At 49.6% G+C, this 17,833-nt stretch overlaps 2 protein-coding genes across 58 annotated transcripts in view; one reads left to right on the forward strand and one right to left on the reverse strand.

The window, feature by feature from the left end:
• The window catches only part of ABI2 (abl interactor 2), a 128,036-nt gene extending 110,347 nt beyond the window's left edge, over window positions 1-17,689 (forward strand). For 37 of the 46 annotated variants that reach the window (XM_070241661.1, XM_070241674.1, XM_070241672.1 and 34 more), the window contains one exon: window positions 3,417-7,959. In XM_070241661.1, the coding sequence (XP_070097762.1) occupies window positions 3,417-3,592 (176 nt within the window). In that variant the 3' untranslated portion in view covers window positions 3,593-7,959. Of the gene's footprint in view, window positions 1-3,416; window positions 7,960-17,088 lie in introns of those variants that run through there. The other 9 variants (XM_070241681.1, XM_070241682.1, XM_070241683.1 and 6 more) reach the window with 3 other exon arrangements.
• Window positions 1-17,833, reverse strand: part of RAPH1 (Ras association (RalGDS/AF-6) and pleckstrin homology domains 1) — a 116,371-nt gene that overhangs the window by 18,871 nt on the left and 79,667 nt on the right. For 8 of the 12 annotated variants that reach the window (XM_070241650.1, XM_070241652.1, XM_023622448.2 and 5 more), the window contains one exon: window positions 8,572-15,905. The exons of 2 other annotated variants lie outside the window; for them this stretch is intronic. In XM_070241650.1, the coding sequence (XP_070097751.1) occupies window positions 13,968-15,905 (1,938 nt within the window). In that variant the 3' untranslated portion in view covers window positions 8,572-13,967. Of the gene's footprint in view, window positions 1-8,571; window positions 15,906-16,473; window positions 17,129-17,833 lie in introns of those variants that run through there. 2 more of the 12 variants (XM_070241655.1, XM_070241657.1) reach the window with 2 other exon arrangements.

The following is a 17,833-nucleotide window of genomic DNA, read 5'->3' on the forward strand; positions in this document are numbered from 1 at the left end:
GGCATCAGCATTTTTTAAAAGTTCCTCAGATAATTCCGAGGTTGAGAACCACGGCTCTAGCAGAAGGTTTATCTTACCCCTTGAGAACTGCTTGTACTGGCCCAGTGTGGACCACGGCTATATGTATGCGTCCTGATTCGCTTTGGTAGAGAGCAGATGTTTTCAGGTATTTTTGCGTGCCTGGCATAATGCAAGACTTCTATTACAGGTGTAAGGCAGTCTCCCCAGTTTTGCAAACTAGGAAATTGAGGTTCAGAAAGAATTTATAATGCTACAGAATATAATAGAAGATATCATAATAGTTAGTAATGATAATAAAAACAGCTGCCATTTATATAGAATGTCTACCTGTAGAAGGCCCGGGACCGTATAGCGTATGCGCTTTGCCTCATTGAATATAACGGTGCTTTGAGGTGTTGGCGCTTCTATGGTTCCTGTTCCACAGTTGAGTAAAAAGCAGCAGAGGCAAGGTCCGCATGTCCTGTAAGCGGTAAGTGGGAGGGTGGGATTGAGCACGGCGTGTGGCTCCAGAACCCGCACCCTCCGCCCTTGTCCTGAGCCTGCGCTCTGGCGGACCTGGGATGAGTCCTGGCTGTACTGTTCACTTGGGTTACACTCTCCCTGGCAAACTTGGACTTCTTTGTCAGTGCCCATTTTATGCCCCTTCCTTCCATCAAGCCATCTGTTCCCGTCGTCTTCCAGCTCGATGAGATAACTTTGTGGAGAAGCGTAAACAGGGTAGGTAACTTATCAGATAACAGTTCTGTTCTCGCAAGACTGTGACCGTCCCTTGTTCATCTGGCGTCTCTGAAAATCAGCATGGATGCTCCATTAGTGATTGTCGGGAAACAGATGGTGCCACTGGTTCTCTCTGGGGCTTCCAGAAAGCTGCTCGGAGGACATGGCGCTTGTGGTTTGCCGTGAAGGACGAGTAGGCGTTTCCCAGGCAGAGGAGGGGATGGGAAGGGCCGTGAGGCGGAGGGCATCCTTGGGGTGCAGGGGAGACTGAGGCGGGGAAGTGAGTCGTAACTAGTGGCGGGAGGCTTTGACTGCCAGGCTCTGAGGCGTTGGAATTTTTTCTTTAAATCTGGTGGTAGAGGGAAAGTGTGGAAGGTTTTAAGCAGGTTAGTGATGAGTTCCCACATGCTGATGTTTTACCTTTTTGTAAGAGCCCTGATGGTGGTGCAGAGTGCGTTAGAGAGGGAGGAAAAGCAGAGCTGGAAGGACCAGGTTGGAGCCCTAAGCGAGAGGCAGGGACGGCAGCTGGGGCGGTGGGGCGGAAGCCTGGTTCCGACAGACAAGCAGAGGCAAGCAGAAGTGTTTGTCCTGTGGCGCTGTCACTCCATTCTTTTAACTCCTTCAGAGTTATTTGCCAGATATCAATGTTCTGTCTTTAAAAATAATGTTTTATGATGTGTCAGCTGACAACTCTGTTAAAGTCTTTCTTAAATTTTGTTAAAAGCAGCGTAATGGGGGCCACGTAACTTGCAGAAAGTTGTGGGATTATCAGTGGAGTGACTCTCAGCAGCAGCCCGTGTTTGACTTGTCCCTTTGGCCCCTGGAGGCGTTGGCACTTGGAGATGGTGCCGCTCTGTGCTCCTCTGGAGGAGGAGGGGAGCGGGACTGGAACTCCTCACACGGGCGGCGTCGGCTCGGGCTGCTCAGCTTTAGGAAGCAGTATTTCTCAAAGCGGAGAATCGGGACAGGGCGTCCGCAGGATGCCTGTCACTCACACTGCCAGCAGCGCCTTCCGGCGCCCCAGGGATGTGTGTTCCGCTTACAGACTGCCGCACTGGCTGGCGCGGTGACTGTGCGATGGAGAAGGGTTTGGATTTGAGCAATTTAGGAGGTAGAATTAGCAGGACTTGCGGATATTCTCCTCAGAATTACTTTTCAATGAGTTTGCATTTCTGTAAGCATCAAGAGTATTAACTCAAGGGGCTGGCCCCGTGCCCCAGTGGTTGAGTTCGTGTGCTCTGCTTGGGCGGCCCAGGGTTTCACCAGTTCGGATCCTGGGCACGGACATGGCACCGCTCATCAGGCCATGCTGAGGTGGCATCCCACATGCCACAAGTAGAAGGACTTACAACTAAACATATACACAACTATGTACTGGGGGGATTTGGGGAGAAAAAGCAGAAAAAAAAAGATTGGCAACAGTTGCTAGCTGAGGTGCCAGTCTTTAAAAAAAAAAAAAATTAAAAAGAAAGTAAAAAATATTAGGTTGACTAGAAATACTAAATACATATCTTGTATTCTCTTAGATTTCGAGTTAAACTTGTATGTCATTTAAGTATATTTGCGTTTAGGTGTTTGGTTACATCTTGAGAAGTACACACTAAACTCTTCTAGGCGTCTCAAGTATTTCCTGGCATCCTTAACAGATTGCTGTAATGGCAAACAGTCAGCGTTTGAGAAAGCCATTTAATTTTTACTAAAGCAGGCCAGAAACACAAAGTAACTGGGGCAAGTTGCACCACATCAACAGTGCCTCTTTTAGTTTCTGTTTCTTATTTATTTAACGTGAGGATTAAGGTTGCATGAGAAGCTAATGGTCAGTATATGCTTCTCAGATGATGGGCAGATGGAGCTTCGCTCATGAGGTTCTGAGTGGAGAGGTAAAGGCGGGGGGGGGGGGCTTTGATAAACGAGGTCAGTCTTCAAGTGGGTTTGAGCAAGTTGGAGTATCCCAGTTTAACGAAACTGTTGAGGGAGATGCAATACTTAGGGACCAGAGACTGTCCCGCTGTCGTCGAAAGGCCCCAGTTACCAAATGATTTAAACAGCAAAACTCACAGGAGAGCTCATGGGTCTCTTAATGGGATTTCTAGCACTCGTGGTCTGTTAGTGTGGATATGTTAAATCAGTGGCATAAGGCAGCGTGTGTTTTAAAAGAGTATCTCTAGCAGATTCCTATTGTTCACACATGTGACTTGTGGGAGTGCGACCACTGCGCTACTCACTGCAGGGTGCAGGCTCTGGAAGGTGTTGGAAAGAAGGCATCAACTGTTCTTCCGTCCGTCTGTCTCACTTGCCTCCTCTCAGGCTGCCTCTCACGGCACCGCTGGAATTCTCGTGCTTAAAGATGTGTGTTACGCAACATGGCACGTCAGCACAAGTGCCACTGGAGAAATAGCCATCTTTGCCAGTTTGGGATTGTCTCTCTCTCCAGTGAGGCACTTTCCCATAGGCTGGTGAAGGGTAAGTTTGACGAAATGTGATTTTTTGCCATGTACACTGTTTTGAACCCAACCTCCCCAAGGTGAGATTCCACTGTAAACTGTTCTGATCTGTGTTTAGAAAGTCACCACATCTGAAGTGCTCAGGCGCTGGGAGAGGATGGATGTTCATTTATTTGGTTCTATCTTTCTAGAAATGTTACTCTTCTCTTTCATATCCTATTTTTTTCCCTCTAGTTGTGGCAATTTATGATTATACAAAAGACAAGGAAGATGAGCTGTCCTTTCAGGAAGGAGCCATTATTTATGTCATCAAGAAGAATGACGATGGTTGGTATGAGGGAGTTATGAACGGAGTGACCGGGCTCTTTCCTGGGAATTACGTGGAGTCCATCATGCATTATTCTGAGTAGAGCTCAGCAGGGCTGGGGCCCTCCCAGGAGCTGGCAGGCTGCCCAGATTATCAGAAGGCCCTGGGGAGTCCCCTCCAGTGAAATGAAGGAATGATACAAATGACAAAAACTGCTTACATTTTTTTGGTTTATCCCCCAGTATTCAAACAAAAAAGCGAGCTGAGTCTGAACAAATGGATCTTTCTGCCATCACTTGTACTGTGTTGAGCTGTTTGGATTGAAATAAAGTGACCATTTCTAAATACGTCAGAGGTATAACAGCGTAACGATGTGAAACAAATCAGGTTAAGACTGATTCAGAAAACATCTGGGATGTCTCTCAGGAATACTGTGTGCCCTTGGGGCCCCTCCTCCTGCGGCCCGCGGCCGGGGTGTTCTTCGGTGCCTGTGCCGACGGCAGCCCCGTGGCCCTGTGCGCCGTCCACACTTCTTCCCCTGTGTGAGGAGGAGGGAACCAGTATTTACATACCACATGTAACCATTTTTATAATTGTTTCAGCTGGCTTATTTCCTCTTTAGCACTGTACATTCTGCGTTCTCCCAGCACTAGAGTGCGCCAAGGAGCTAAGGCTGACGTGACTTGCAGCCCTTCCCGTCTCTCAGTCTGTAGCTGATGAGGATGTGAATGAGTCTCCACACATTCGGAGGGTGGTGAATGGCCGCAGCTCCAGCTCAGTGTGCTGCTGCTGCTGCTGCCACCGCCGCTGCTGCTGCTGCCGCGTGAGGCTGCACTGCCGCCGCCGCCCAGCGCGCAGACGTGCGTGTCGTCCTGGTTCCCGGGTGGATGTGGCCGCAGAGCCCGCTGTGAAGGTGCCTGAGGTCTGAGGACTTGGCCCTCGTGAGCAGAGCCACCGCCCAGTAGGCATCCTAGACCCTTGCTTAGGCGCGGTTTTGAGGAATAAGATTTTGGAGGTCAGACCAATTATTTCTTTACTTCTTTCAGTATTTAGAAAAAGATTATTGTTTTTTGGAAAATAGTTATTTTCAAGTCTCTCAACAGTCATTGAAATAAAAGACTTGCTGCTGTCTCTGAATGCCCCTAATGGCCGGTGTGAGCTGCTGCCGAGTTGTTTACTTACTAGGTTTTAGAGAAGGTAAATGCTCTCCTGATGGTGTGTGATGGGCGTTTGAAGTAGCTGCTTTTGGTAGGAATTTGAATGTTCTATCTCAGACTAAGAATTGTGGGGTAAGTGGCATCAGGCTAAATACTTATTCAGTCAGAAAGATAAAAATTAGTGTAACTGAGAGAAATGAACTATTTTTTTTCATCTGCACAATTACACCTTCAAATTCTGTGGTGGCTGTAAGGCGGAGGCCTTGATCCTCGCTGCCATCAGCGTATGAAACGCTGAAAGACCCGGGAGGGCTTGCTGTTCCGCCAGTCAGGCCCAGGCGCGTGGCCCGAAGAGAGCATGGCCAGTGCCTGGCCCGAGCTGCATGCAAGTATGTCACACGGGGGCCTGCAGTGTGATGGATGGTGCAGACAGAGGGACGCGGCTGAAAGGTGGCCGCATTAGTGTGGTAGTGCGTGAGGGGTGCAGATGGTGGAGGCGGCAGTCATTGTCCACTGGCGAGTCTGTTCTGTGAGCAAAAACCATCACCATTTAACTGCGACCTAGATACAGAGTTCCCTTCTTAAGAATTTTTTTTTCAGTTGCAGGGTTTTTCCCCGACACATTGCAAGTTAGCTATTGTGCTTTTAGATTTCTTCAACATTTTGAATTTGGATTTCATTACCTTGCCTCCAGTACACATTCCAGTTCATGCTTTTGTTAGGTCGTCTCAACATCCTGTATTCCCTGTTTTCCTTCAAAGTAATGGCCCTCTGCACCTTTAGCTTCATTATATTCTAGCAGCCAACCTAGACTTAGCCAGATGGAGTAAGCTCTTCCTAGTGTTGCTGTATAACTAGGAAAACTGTTTTGAAATTAGATGTTCCAATTATTTATTTAGAAAGCTTTTTGCTGAGAAAGCTTAGTGGATTAGTAAGGCAGAGGGTATTGTGAAATGCAACACATCGTTCCCGCAGCTCACACCTACAGCAGCAGAGAAGATGACTGTGCAAAGCGTCGGTGGTGTTCTGCTCGCCTCCTGGAGCCCTGCTGGACTGGGGAGTGCGGAAGGCCCCGGCAAAGCCCGTCCCGAAGACCTGCAGCAGGGGATCCAGGAGTCAGCTGGTTTTTTCTCTATTATTTAATACTAATGTGTGTGTGAGTTTTTGTTTTAAAAACACCACCTGTTGAGTTTTCTGCATATTTTAAATTTTTGTACAGTTCTGAATTCTATATATCGTCTTGGAAGGATGCTGTGTAGTGATGATGGGCCAGGCCCACGGTCATTGGAGACTTTGAATGGATGTAATATTTCACAGATTGCATGCTATTAATAGTCTGAGGGTAGTATTTTTTCTTTTATCGTAAGTTTTCCCCATTTCTCTTTTTACAAACTGCAAGATGGTTGGTAGGAGGAATTCCACTGATGCATGTAAGTCTTCCGTGCTGCATAATATTATGGCAGAGGTGATCCAAGTCTGAAATCTGCTGACCAGTAAGCAGCCATTTTATCAGGAGAGAGGGAATCTGGTGGAAGAGGGGATTTTTTTCCCCTCATGTGTTTCTTTTTGACTTGTGTGCCCATCCCCTTTTTCTAAGGAAAAAGGAGTGACTTAAGAATTGTTCCCTTTTTTTGGTGTTACTCTTTGAAAGGCCTTGGGGGTAAGAATGAAAATACACTTTCTTGTTGTCGTCGACCTTATGGTCATAAGGCCACTGCAGTAAATTGAAAACCAAAATAGTGTTAATGTGTCAAAATCTAGACCTGAGTGATTCAGCCTGCTGTGTTTAGAATAAGGATGAATCTTTTCAGATGTCTTGTCCAGTATTTTCCATCTTTTGGCTCCTTGCTTTCTCTCTCCCTCAGGGGCACCCCGCTGTTCCCATCCTGGGGGGTGAGGGCCTGCTGCTTTGGCCGGGTCCCTAGTCACTGGGGAGGCGTTTTCTTCTCCCTCCTGCTGCTGTTTATTACCCAGCTAGAGGATGTCTTATGCACCCTCACCGTGATGTCTGTAATGTCGCTGTGCTCCTTAGCAGCCTCACGTTGATTACAGATGATTACTGAAGACTTTCCTGTTGGAGAGGCATCAAAATGCTGGCGGTTTGCTTTTATCCTTTAGTGCTCCTTTTCTGGTAGCCAGGGACCTTTCTGCAGTAGGAAGTGTTCTCTTTGTTACCGTTTCTCCTTTGCGGAGAGAGCATGGCATGTCCTGAAGGCCGCTTTTCCCTTTAGAAGGGCTCGATGGAGGAGCTGACGGGGGACTGCAAAGTCTTCGAAAGGAATGGGGATCTGAGCCGCTTCGCACCCATTCACTCCTGGGCCTCGTTGGCCGGGAGCTCCTGACTGGTGTTAAGGTGGTGATTCCCCTCCCGGGATTTCCACACGGAATTTCCGAGCTAGGTGTTAGATTTTAGAAATGTCAGTTCAGTCTCATTTTGCTGATGAGGTTAGATGTTTCGTTTCAGGGAACAGCTGGTTAATAACGTTGAGTTCCTGGCTTAACGCCCGGCACTCTGGCCGCAGCGGTCTTTATTGAATGTGCTGTACGTGTCTCGAAGAGTTTATAGAGTTCTACTTGATGTCTTCAGGAAGATCCTTGAGGAGCCCCGAGCACTCAGACTGCTCTTAAAGGCACGTGCTGAGCGCCACCTGCGTTAGTGAACGTCTCCCCTGAGCCCCTCAGCAGCCACGCTCGCTAGAGACAGTCTCTCTGTGGGTGTGTCATCTCAGCGCTGGCGGAGCCCGCACACAGACAGCCTCGTCCCGGATCCTCAGCCCAGGGTCGTGCGCACTCCTTACGTTTCCTTCATGCTGACCTTCATTCCTGTTTCTTACTGAGAATCTCATAATTCTTTAAAAAATTGACAAATGAAACGACAGGGCCTAGCTGTGTATAGATGATCCTTGCTAAAAATCTTAAGGATTTTGTAAAAAAAACAAAAAAAACAAAAAGCTTATTTTCACATTAAAATGGAAATGTCTTTTTGCAACTTCAGAATTCTATGGAAAAGCAGTTTTTATCATATTTTGTGTCCATGCATCTTTTTTCTCAACAAAATGGTTTACAAAAAGGAATGTAAACAGTTTGTGATCTGGCCAGTTGTACTCTGAGCTCCCAGAGGGAGGTGTGCTAGCTGAGTGAAAACCACGCAGGAAGCCTCGGGGGGAGCAGTCTGTTGCCAGTAACGTCTCGTGTGCCATGAAACCACCTCCAGATGAGCGGGGACATTCACTTTTTAATTTTGAAATTGTATTTGGAATTAATTGTTGCTGTGTACTAAGAACCTGACCTAAATAAAACCCTGCAGAGCACACCCGAGTGTCCCGTGAACGTGTTCATGCGAGTCATGCGAGTCACCTCTCTCCTCAGCCCCTCCCCACGGCCCCTCCCAGGAGCTGCTTTGATGAGTCGAGTCTCAGCAACGTCACATTTCTGTGAGGTTTTTTCCTCAAGACAGCTGCTCTAAATAATTATTTTCTACCCTTCTATTTGCTGTAAATGAACCTGAGGTTTTCTGATCACTTCCTCTGAAATACATACGTTCTGATATGTGAAAGGAGAGCTGCTGTCCTGTGCTCCAGCTTGGTAAGTCCTGGCGCAGTTCGTGAAGACCCCCGTGGCATGGCAGTCCAGCACAGATCCCTGCTGGTACTGGTTGGTAGGTAGTTGTACTTTGTTTAAAGAAAAAAATCTTAAAAGTTACTATCACTTCTTAATTGCTAATGTATTTAATAACCAAAGCTCGCTAGTCTGTTGGTATGAACTGTTCATGACGGAAAGTTGAACCACCGAACACATCCCCCTGTAGCGTTTTTACCTTCACAGTGTGTTCTTACTGCACAGCCCGTTTTGGGTCCCCCAATGTCAACAGAAAAGCCAGGTCCTCAGTGGTGCCGACCCACAACAGCGAGTCCAGTCCCCAGGCTTAAGTGAAATGCATGTATTCTTTTTATTAAGGATTGGGTAAGCTGACATAATGAAAATCGTAACGGAAAAACAAGTTTACACTGACTTGTGTGACTACTGTCCTAAGCCATTACAATAGTTCACTGACAGGAACTGGCAAGAGTAACTCGGAAAATAACTTAATCCAGCAGTAAAACAAAAACCTCGTCAGTAGTACTGAATATATCTCTCTCATATATATCTCTATATAGATAGGTTTGCACAATCAGGGAGCAAGGCACGTCATGAAATGAGAGCACACACTGAAGCCGAAGAACAGAACAGAGAGCGCGGACAGAAACATGGGCACTTCATCTTTCCCGAGCGAGCTGTGCATAATCATTTGGACAGTGTCCTCCACTGGGTACTTTATCACGCACTTCCTTTTGCCGCCTTTTTCATGCTTTAAAAAGTATATTCCTACATTGTGTCTATTTAGGGCAAAGCTCCCACAGCCTAGATGTCAGTGTGAGCCTTGACTCCATTTTTTAAAGGGAAGAAAGGGAGCAATCCCAGTTCAATATAATATGCAATTTTTCTTTAAAACAGAAAACAATGTTTTTACATTTAGCACAAGCTAATGATATTTTAAATGTACATTTCTATAAAAGGAGTTCACTAGTGGCTGAGAATAAAATTAAGCAAAATCGTGTGAAACATTCCAGTTAATGCTTATTTTCTAGGAGGAATTATTTACAGGTAGAGACAAAAAATATAGGAGGTGGGAATCATGGAAAATGGCAGTTTTTGGTATTAGGTTACAATAAACTGAAACAATGGACAGCTCCCAAATGCTAAGATTCTCTAAGTGCTGCTCACATGTTCCGCCTAGGAAGAGGGTGAGGCTTCCAGTGACAAGCTTGGTGTTCGCACGCTCACTGGTGAACTTAGCCATCTTCTAAACACACAGCCGTCGCCATCACCCCGACTCGCTTCTTGAAATGTCTTTGGTAGAAAACGGCCAGACCCCGTGTAGGCAGATGAAGCCATCTCGCTTGGGACAGTCCTACGTCCTGTTTCTGCACAAACAGAAATACTCACCACCTTCTTGCGTTAGCACCTCAAATTTTGGTTGTTGGATTTGTTTTATGCTGTTCCTCCAAAAGAGTTCAAGGCACTGGGGATTAGAGCAGACACTGTTTTCTCTAAAGGGTTTATGACTTCAACAAGCAAAGAGCAAACCAATTGGAGATTTTTTCCCTTCAAGTATTTATCAAGTATATTGTTTTGCTTATTTTTATTCAGCAAGTTTATCCTACAGCTAAGTTTCAGATTTCCTTTTACATATAGACCTTCCGAGGGTACAATTAAGAACTGAGCACTTTTTTAGTTTGAGAGACAGACTGGTAAAGGTATAGAAATGTTCTTCTATTGGGTTTTTAAAGGAAAATCTTAAAAGCTAGTGGGATCTTTAGTTCTGTTCCACTTGCATCTCTGTGCTCACGTTCCTACAAGGTCAGGGATCAGCGGCTTTAGGCAAATGATATGTGAAGTGTATAAAACAAAACTCAAATTGCCAAAAGGTACTTGAAACCTAAAGTGATTTTTAGAAATAGACATCCTCTCATCAGTGTTTAAAACCAAATTATTATACCTATTTTATTTAAAGCACGTCATTATACCTGTAATCATACAGGCTCATACAGGTTTAATTGGTCTAAACTTGAATAAAATCGGTGAAATTACATCAGTTATAATTTGTTAGCTCTCAAGGTATGTGAAAGTTTGATATAATCTATAAAACTAGGAAAGAGTTTCTTGCTTTTTAAAAATCACCTCGTGTTTGTAATAAAGTTGCTTTCAGCTGAGGAATAAAGGTGACAGAGGTTTGGCTGGGGACCTGATAGCTAAATCAGTCCGCACCATTACCTGAAGGTTTTTCAGGCTACTTTATAACCTGGCCGCCTTCACACACGCTTCGTAGCAGTTGTGTTCTTCCCGAATAGCTGCTCCTGAAACTAACTGGATGTCAGAGTTGTCACTCCGATCTAATGATGATTCACCATCCTTCAGTGCTGTTTAGATGAACGTTCTTAATAAACTCGGCACTGGCTTCAGTGGCAAGTCAACTTAATTACACCAGGAAGGGACTTCCAAGATGGTTAGAGCAGCGGCAGGCTGGGCAGCGTGGCCGGAGCACCTTGTTGGGGGCTGGAGGACACCATTGTGTCTATACTACTTGGTTTGAAATTTTCTGATGAAAATCGTTTCTTGTAACTTTTCTTAGGAGTTAGCTATTTTTCTCATTTTAAAAAGTTCCAGAAATTAAAAAAAAACCAATTTACAGTTAAGTGGGTATCTGTAAAAACCTTAAGAATACTTTTTCCAAGTCAGCATTACAGCAGCTAAAGAAAACGATGTATTTGAGTAGTCAAGGCAAGCTGTTGACGTTTCCATCACCACCAGTGAGCCTGCTGTCAGTTGTTTATTAACAGAATAGGCTCTGCTGCCCTTCGGAGTTGGTGCCAAAGCTTTCAGCATAGGGTGACCGATTTTGAAATCATCCAAGTTAATTATTACAGTTGAGGGTGTCACGCGCTCAGGCAGGCACGTGTGTGCACGGCCTTAAGAGCAGGACGCGTCCATCCTGCATTTGCCTTTCGGTGCAGACACATCAGCTGTGGCTCTTCCCCTTTGACCTGAAGCAGCTGTGTTGGGTGAGCTGCTGAGCAGAAGGCAGTGACAGAAGGCACAGTCCTAGTGTCATGTGGCAGCAGGTGTTTCCATGAACACTAGAGGAAGAGAACAGCTACACAACTAATAGCAGCCTCAAAAGCCCCACAAAACCACAGCCCAACACAAATTCTAATTTAAAAAAACCCCACTAGGGAGTAGAACACTAGAAGTAAAATCTAAAATATCATTTTGGAGTTTGATTCACTTGTTTCAGACATAAAGGAAAAAAACTAATAGTCTTTTCCGTCTTTGGAGAAATGGAAAGGGAAACAGCCTGTCGTCAGGCCAGCTGCCAGACGGGGTGACCGTTACGCGGGTCCTCCGGCCCTGCTGTCTTCTCGGGGTGCCTAGTTCTGAAGGACGGCTGCTCTTTCAGGAGAATGAGACTCTCGAAGCGTCGGTGCAGGATGGCCATCATCAGGACTGACCAAAGCAAGAAGTCCCGGGAAATCCCACGCCGAAAACCCAGAGGCTGTAACTCAGGGCTCAAGTGACGGGCACAGGAGGATGGAGGGCGCACAGTTCCTTTCCCTCAAGGAGAGCTGAAGTTGTCCACCTTCATACAGAAAAAGACCACTACCACCACAACAGAAAACCCTAGTGATGTATATTTATCTCATTGGATTCACAGTCTTAATAATTCTTCACCCCACAAGTGAGGGCGCTCCTTAGAATATAAAGCTGCAGGCAGAAGACTACGGGGAAGTCCTTCACTCCTGAGCCACAGTGGAGCTGGCCGTCTGGACCCAAACGTGACTCAAACGTTACCCACACTGCTGTGCAGGCCTAAACAATACAGAGGTGTTAAAGGTCACTTCATAAGCTTAAGAATATCAAGCACAGAAAACTTTGTGAACAATTGAAAGATCCAAAAAGTATTTTTTAAAGAAGCAGGGCTTTAAAAAATGCACAATGGTATATATTCTTATTGCTCCATAAGCACATGAATAACTGAACGACGTCCTGGAGACGTGGCGGGGAGGGGTGCACTGTCCGCTCTGAGGCTGACCTTCCTAGAGAGTGGGCTGCAGGGGTGGCTGTGTACACAGTACAGCTGCCACGTAGTCTTGAATGAGTGACTATCTGCCTCACCGTACTGCCGTCACTTGTTCCTTGTTCACAACAGGCACAGACTTCCTTACAAGACGTCCTCATTTACCATTGCTGGGATGGCTAGGTCTGACATTGCATTTTATTCCTAATGGTCAGTTTATCATCATAAATTGATGAGACATACACATGTCTCTCATATACCAAGGAAAATTCACAGGAAAAAAAACCACATAGGAGGATAATGTGAAGCATACCGAATTACAGTGTCATTAGAGCATGATTCCATGTTGTACCAACTTGCACGTGCATGTTATGTCACTCGCTGTGCTTGGACTAGACTACTCCATGAGAACAGCTGCTCACCTGGACAGACCTCCACGACAGGCTGCAACAAGCAAGGGTCCTCGTGTGCTCCAGCAGCTACGGATGAAACCGTCCCAAACCTCCTTTGTTCTTCCTCCTCCATGAGAGTCCCATACTTAAATAAACTCTCTGTATTACACATTACAGTCCACATCCAACCTGATTAACGACACCTGTACGGGTGCCAGTTCTGTTCTCTTTTCTCATCACCCACCCTTCTGGAGAGCAATACACAAAGATGCATTCGAGAAGGGGATTTTGTTTTCCGTAATGATGCACCGTGTCGGACACAGGCTGTGTCTATTTGAGAGAGCAGTTGTCTGCAGATACCTAAAAACATCTACCCAGAGCACACTCTGTAAGAGGGGAACTGGTGAGCCAAAGACACACCGGGACTAGAGCATCCCGGGGCATCCTGTCGGATATTCTTACAATAAAGCAACTCCAGGACTGTGACACCACGCTTGATGAAGCTTCACGAAGCTCTCGGAAAGGATAAAAGCGCTGTTCAGGATCCCAGCACTCGGAGCCACGCATGGTGGGCAGACCTCACCCGTGACGGAGCGCCTCCCAGATCCGGGCGGTGTCGTTAGTTACCCCATGGAGTCACTTTCTGTGACAGCCTGCACAGAGTGCCTGCGGGCGCCCCCCGCCCCGCATCATTTACCCGTTCTACGAAGCTGAGACTCGCCTGATTTAAAGTGCCCTTTATGAACAGTCACCAAGTGTTAGTTAAGCAGTTCTAACTTCAGCTAACGGGAGAGAAAACCAACAGAAACCCCACAGATACACCATTCTGGTTGTCTTCTCAAACTGAGAAACAGCACATTATACATCTATTCCTTAATATATAATACACAACATGCACAGATAGGCCGCACATGGACACTTATAAAATACCTTCTAAATAAGTCATTAAAAGTTTTTGGTCCAATCCACATGACCGATAACAGAAATCATAAGGGACAGGACACACACCTCCTTCCATGCCTCTTCCACCCAAAATACACGAGACCCATTTTCAGATTAGGAGCGAAAAGGAATAAATAGAATCACTCACAGCTATATATATACATATACACATCCATATATGTATACATATATATACATATACACACACACTATCTACCTATGTATAGCGGTGTGCACACGCACGCACACACCGCCGGACACTTCCTGAACGACAGCATCATCCCAGGAGGCTGTGAACACGGGAGCTGAGCGCCGATCGATCGGGTGAGCCGACCGGGACTGACAGATAGCTTGGCAGCGGCCGCCAGGCGGCTACCAGTCCCTGGAGAGCTTGGTGCTCTGGTCTCTCTTGGGCGGCGCGGGCGGCGGCCCTCTCCGCAGCGTGGCGTAGCCCGCTAGGTGGCCGCCGCCGTAGGCAGCCTTCTGCGGCTCGGACAGCAGCTCCGGGGGCGGCGGCGGCAGCGCCATGTCGTCCATGGTGGCCGTGGGCTCGGGCCTGGCGGCGCGCGCGGAGGACAGGGAACCGTGCCGCGTGACGGACTTGCGCTGCAGGGTCCGGCTGAGGTCGGCCAGGAAGGCGGGCCGCACGCCGAGGCCGGCCTTGGGGGAGCCGGGCGAGGTGGGCGCGGCGGGCTCGGCGCGAGTGAGGCGGGTGCTGTCGTTGCGCTTGGGCCGCGTGGGCGGGGGCGCCTTCCTCGCGGCCGCCTTGGCCCACGGCTGCGGCTGCGGCTGCGGCGGGACGACCGCCACCCTGGGCGAGGCGCTGCCGGGGAAGGCGGCCGGCACGTCGGCGGGGGGCGGGGGCAGCTCGCCCTCGGGCGGCGGCGGCGGGAAGTCGGCCTCGGGGGGCGGGGAGGGGAACTCCGCCCCGGGGTCCCGCCCGCGCCCGCTCGGCAGGGGCGCCGCCGCCGCCGGCCCCTGCGGGAGGGTCCCGGGCAGGGGGCCGCCGGGCAGGTGGAGCTTCCCCGGCTTGGGGGGCGCGGCCGGGGGCGGCGGGGGCTCTCTGCCGGGAGACCCCGAGGGCTCTGCAGGCGGCGCGAACCTGCTGACCAGACTGTCCACCGAGGGCCTCCTGGGCTCGGGCTGCTCCGCGCAGCCGCTCGACTTGATGCTGGAGTTGCGCTGCGGCGTCGGGGGCGGCTTCTTGGCCCCCGGGCTGCCCGTCTTGCCGGGCTTTCTGCCTGGGGACCCGCTCTTGTCCTTGTCCGGGGCGGGCGAAGCTGCGGGCGGCGGCGGGGGCGGGGCCGGGGCCGGGGCCGGGGGAGGAGGGGGAGGGAACACCAGGCTGCTCTCGGGAGGAGGGGGCGGGAAGTCCGGGAACGGGACAGGCACCGCGCCGGGCTGCCACTTGGGTTTGGCTTTCACAGCAGGAGGGGACTGCGGGGCTGCACTGGCGGAGGTGGGCTTCGGGGCCGGCGGCTCCCCCGGAGGCGGGGTGGGAGGGGGCGGGAACTGGCTGGCGATCTGCTTCACGACCGAGGGCCCCGGGGACAGCGGGGAGGGAGGCGGTTTTGCACAGAAGCTCTGCTGCTTGGGCAGCGTGGGTGGGGGGACTGGACTAGGAGGGGCGGGGGGAGAGGGCGGCACGTGGGAAACAGGAAAAACGGGCTGCTTTTTTGCTGGGGGCACTGGAGGAGTAGGTGTGGGTGGCACAGCTTGTGTCGCAGAGGGTGGCACAGGCTTGGTGCTGGTTGGTGGGGGCACGGTCACAAGGGGTTTGGGGGGAGCCTGGGGAGGGAGGGGTGCAGGAATGGGAGGTGGTGGCGGGGGTGTCGGAGGAGCCGCTGGAGTACCGTGCTGAAGGTGATGAATCTTCAGGGGCGGGGCGGGGGCGCAGGGCGCGGGTCTCAGCTGGGCCATGGCCGAGCCAGGCGTGGGGGGCGGGGGCGGGGGTGGGGGCGGGGGCACCACACCGCTGGGGGGCACCAGGATCTGAGGCTTTCCCGACTGTGCGGTGGAGGCCGGGGGCGGCTTAAACAGGGGCCCCGGATGCTGAGCCGCGTTCTGCAGCCTGGTTATCGTGCTGTACTTGACAAACACTGGAGCCGCTGAGCTGGCCGACGGTGCCGACTGGCTGGGCAGCGGCGGGGGCGGTGGGGGAGGCGGGGGTGGGGGTGGGGGCGGTGGAGGGGGCGGGGGCGGGAGAGGCGGCGAAGGCTGGGAAGCAGTGTAGGGGGTGACCAGCTTAGGCTGTGGGGACAAAGGGGGCATCAGTGAAGTGTAGGGCCTATTCATGGACTCCATTCTGGCCTAAAAGGAGCACAGAAGGGGTGGGAGAGAGAGAACAACAGACAGTTACAGAGGCGCTCTAACTGTAAAGCTAGAAAGCAAGTCTCAGCGACAGGTGAAGGGATGCAGCAGCTGTGATAATCAAGACTGACAATGTCAGGAGGGCTACAATCTGACCCGGGGGCAACAGGGGCATGGAGCCCATGCATCTACCCACAATATTCTCAGATAGCCAGACTGCCGGATAGCCTAGGTTTGAAAAAGCGTTGCAAAAGCTGCTTGAATGGTGACTCCTGGTCTGATTTCTGACCTCTGGTGTCCCACACCTGCCCAAGTGGGAGGGCTTCTGGGCCCTGGGCACCCCCCGGCCCAGGAGGGAGATGTGAGGGCTCCAGTGCACCCTTCAGTCCCCAGCGGCTCCCACAGCAAGCAGAGCCACCCTGGCGCAGGAGTGCTGTGGGAGGGCCTCGCAGGAACAAGGGTGGCTTTGATACTAGTAAGCTGACACGTGAACAGGCGTGCACAGTCACACAGGAATGAATGAGCGTGACACACACACTTGCATCCAACATGCACAGAAGTCCAGCAATGCAGGTAAAGGGGGCATTCTTTATACTTGTTTTACTGGAAAATACATAAAGAGATGCTTCATAAACATTACAGCAAAAGATCATAAAAGTATCACACAGAAAATGTCAGAAGAAAATGAGAGGAAACTTGGGAAGACTAAAGAAAATGTATCAAGGAACAGGAGCTAGAGTTTGTCCACCCCTGCTGACCAGCCTATGTGGGCACTGCTTGGCATCGCCCAAATTACCACATCTGGTCATTTATGTCATGGAGCTGTTCATGCATGAATGTGGCTCAAGTACTTTTGAAAGAGCAAAGGAAGGACCCTTGGTTTAGTAACTTTGGGTACATCTTTTTGGCTCTTTGAACAAACTGTAAGGATCCAAGATAAACCATTTGTTTCCAACTATGAATGACATCTAATTAGCATGGAGAATGCTTAGGTTAGTAGACTAGATGGCTCATTACAGGGCTGAATTCTAATGCCCATCAGGACAGTCACATGTTTCTTTAGAAATTCCACATCAAAGTCAAAGCATTAGTCTGCAAGATCTGGTTACAGGAGTCACCCAGGTTAATGTGCTTCCAAAGAACAGCCCCTGACCTTAACTTGCCCCTGTCTTGGCTGCTGCAGGGGATTGGACCTTAGCTGTGCTGGCCTTCTCATCTGGCACCTGAGACAGGTAACAGGAGAAGAAACACACAGGAGGATCAAGACTCCAACACATCGTCCCTGCTGCGTGGGGGGCCCATGCGCTTTCTGAAACTGTGGGGAAGGACGGACTCGGCTGCTCAATCCCAGAGCATCTGGACCTTAGCCGCCCTCCTAACGACCGGGTAGTTCCCTAACTTAGAATTCACACGGATAACACCATTAGAAATTCAGTAAGGCAAAGGACTCTGCTTTAGATGTCTGAACTGTGGAAACCTGCTTCTCCATGACATCCACAGAGGACTGGCACCGGGGGTGCTGCTCTGTCCAAGTGGATTAAGTGGGGAAAGGGAGGGAGATGTCTCAGAAGTCTGAGCTTCTGAAGGGAGTTAAACAAACTGTCGTGTCTTGAGAATTTAGGTCATTAGAACCAATTCTCAAATACTTATTTCTAAAAAAAAGTGTTCCATCCCTACAGTGGGCTGCTAATGCCTCCTCCACCCGCCCCCCCCCACACCCCTCCCCAAGGGCCAGTTAACCAGCCCCATATGCAAATAAAGGAATAACCAGAGGGAAATGGCCATTGAATTCTCCCGCTGAGTGTACTTGCATAAGTGATGCAGACCAAAAGAACAGAAAAAATCAAAATGATCATTAATGAAATGGTCAGGCCAGGTGTGCCACTGGTCCCTCAGTGGTGGCTGAGGGTGAACTGTCGAAGACGCAG

This window comes from Equus caballus, chromosome 18 (assembly GCF_041296265.1).
Source record: "Equus caballus isolate H_3958 breed thoroughbred chromosome 18, TB-T2T, whole genome shotgun sequence".
NCBI lineage: Eukaryota > Metazoa > Chordata > Mammalia > Perissodactyla > Equidae > Equus > Equus caballus.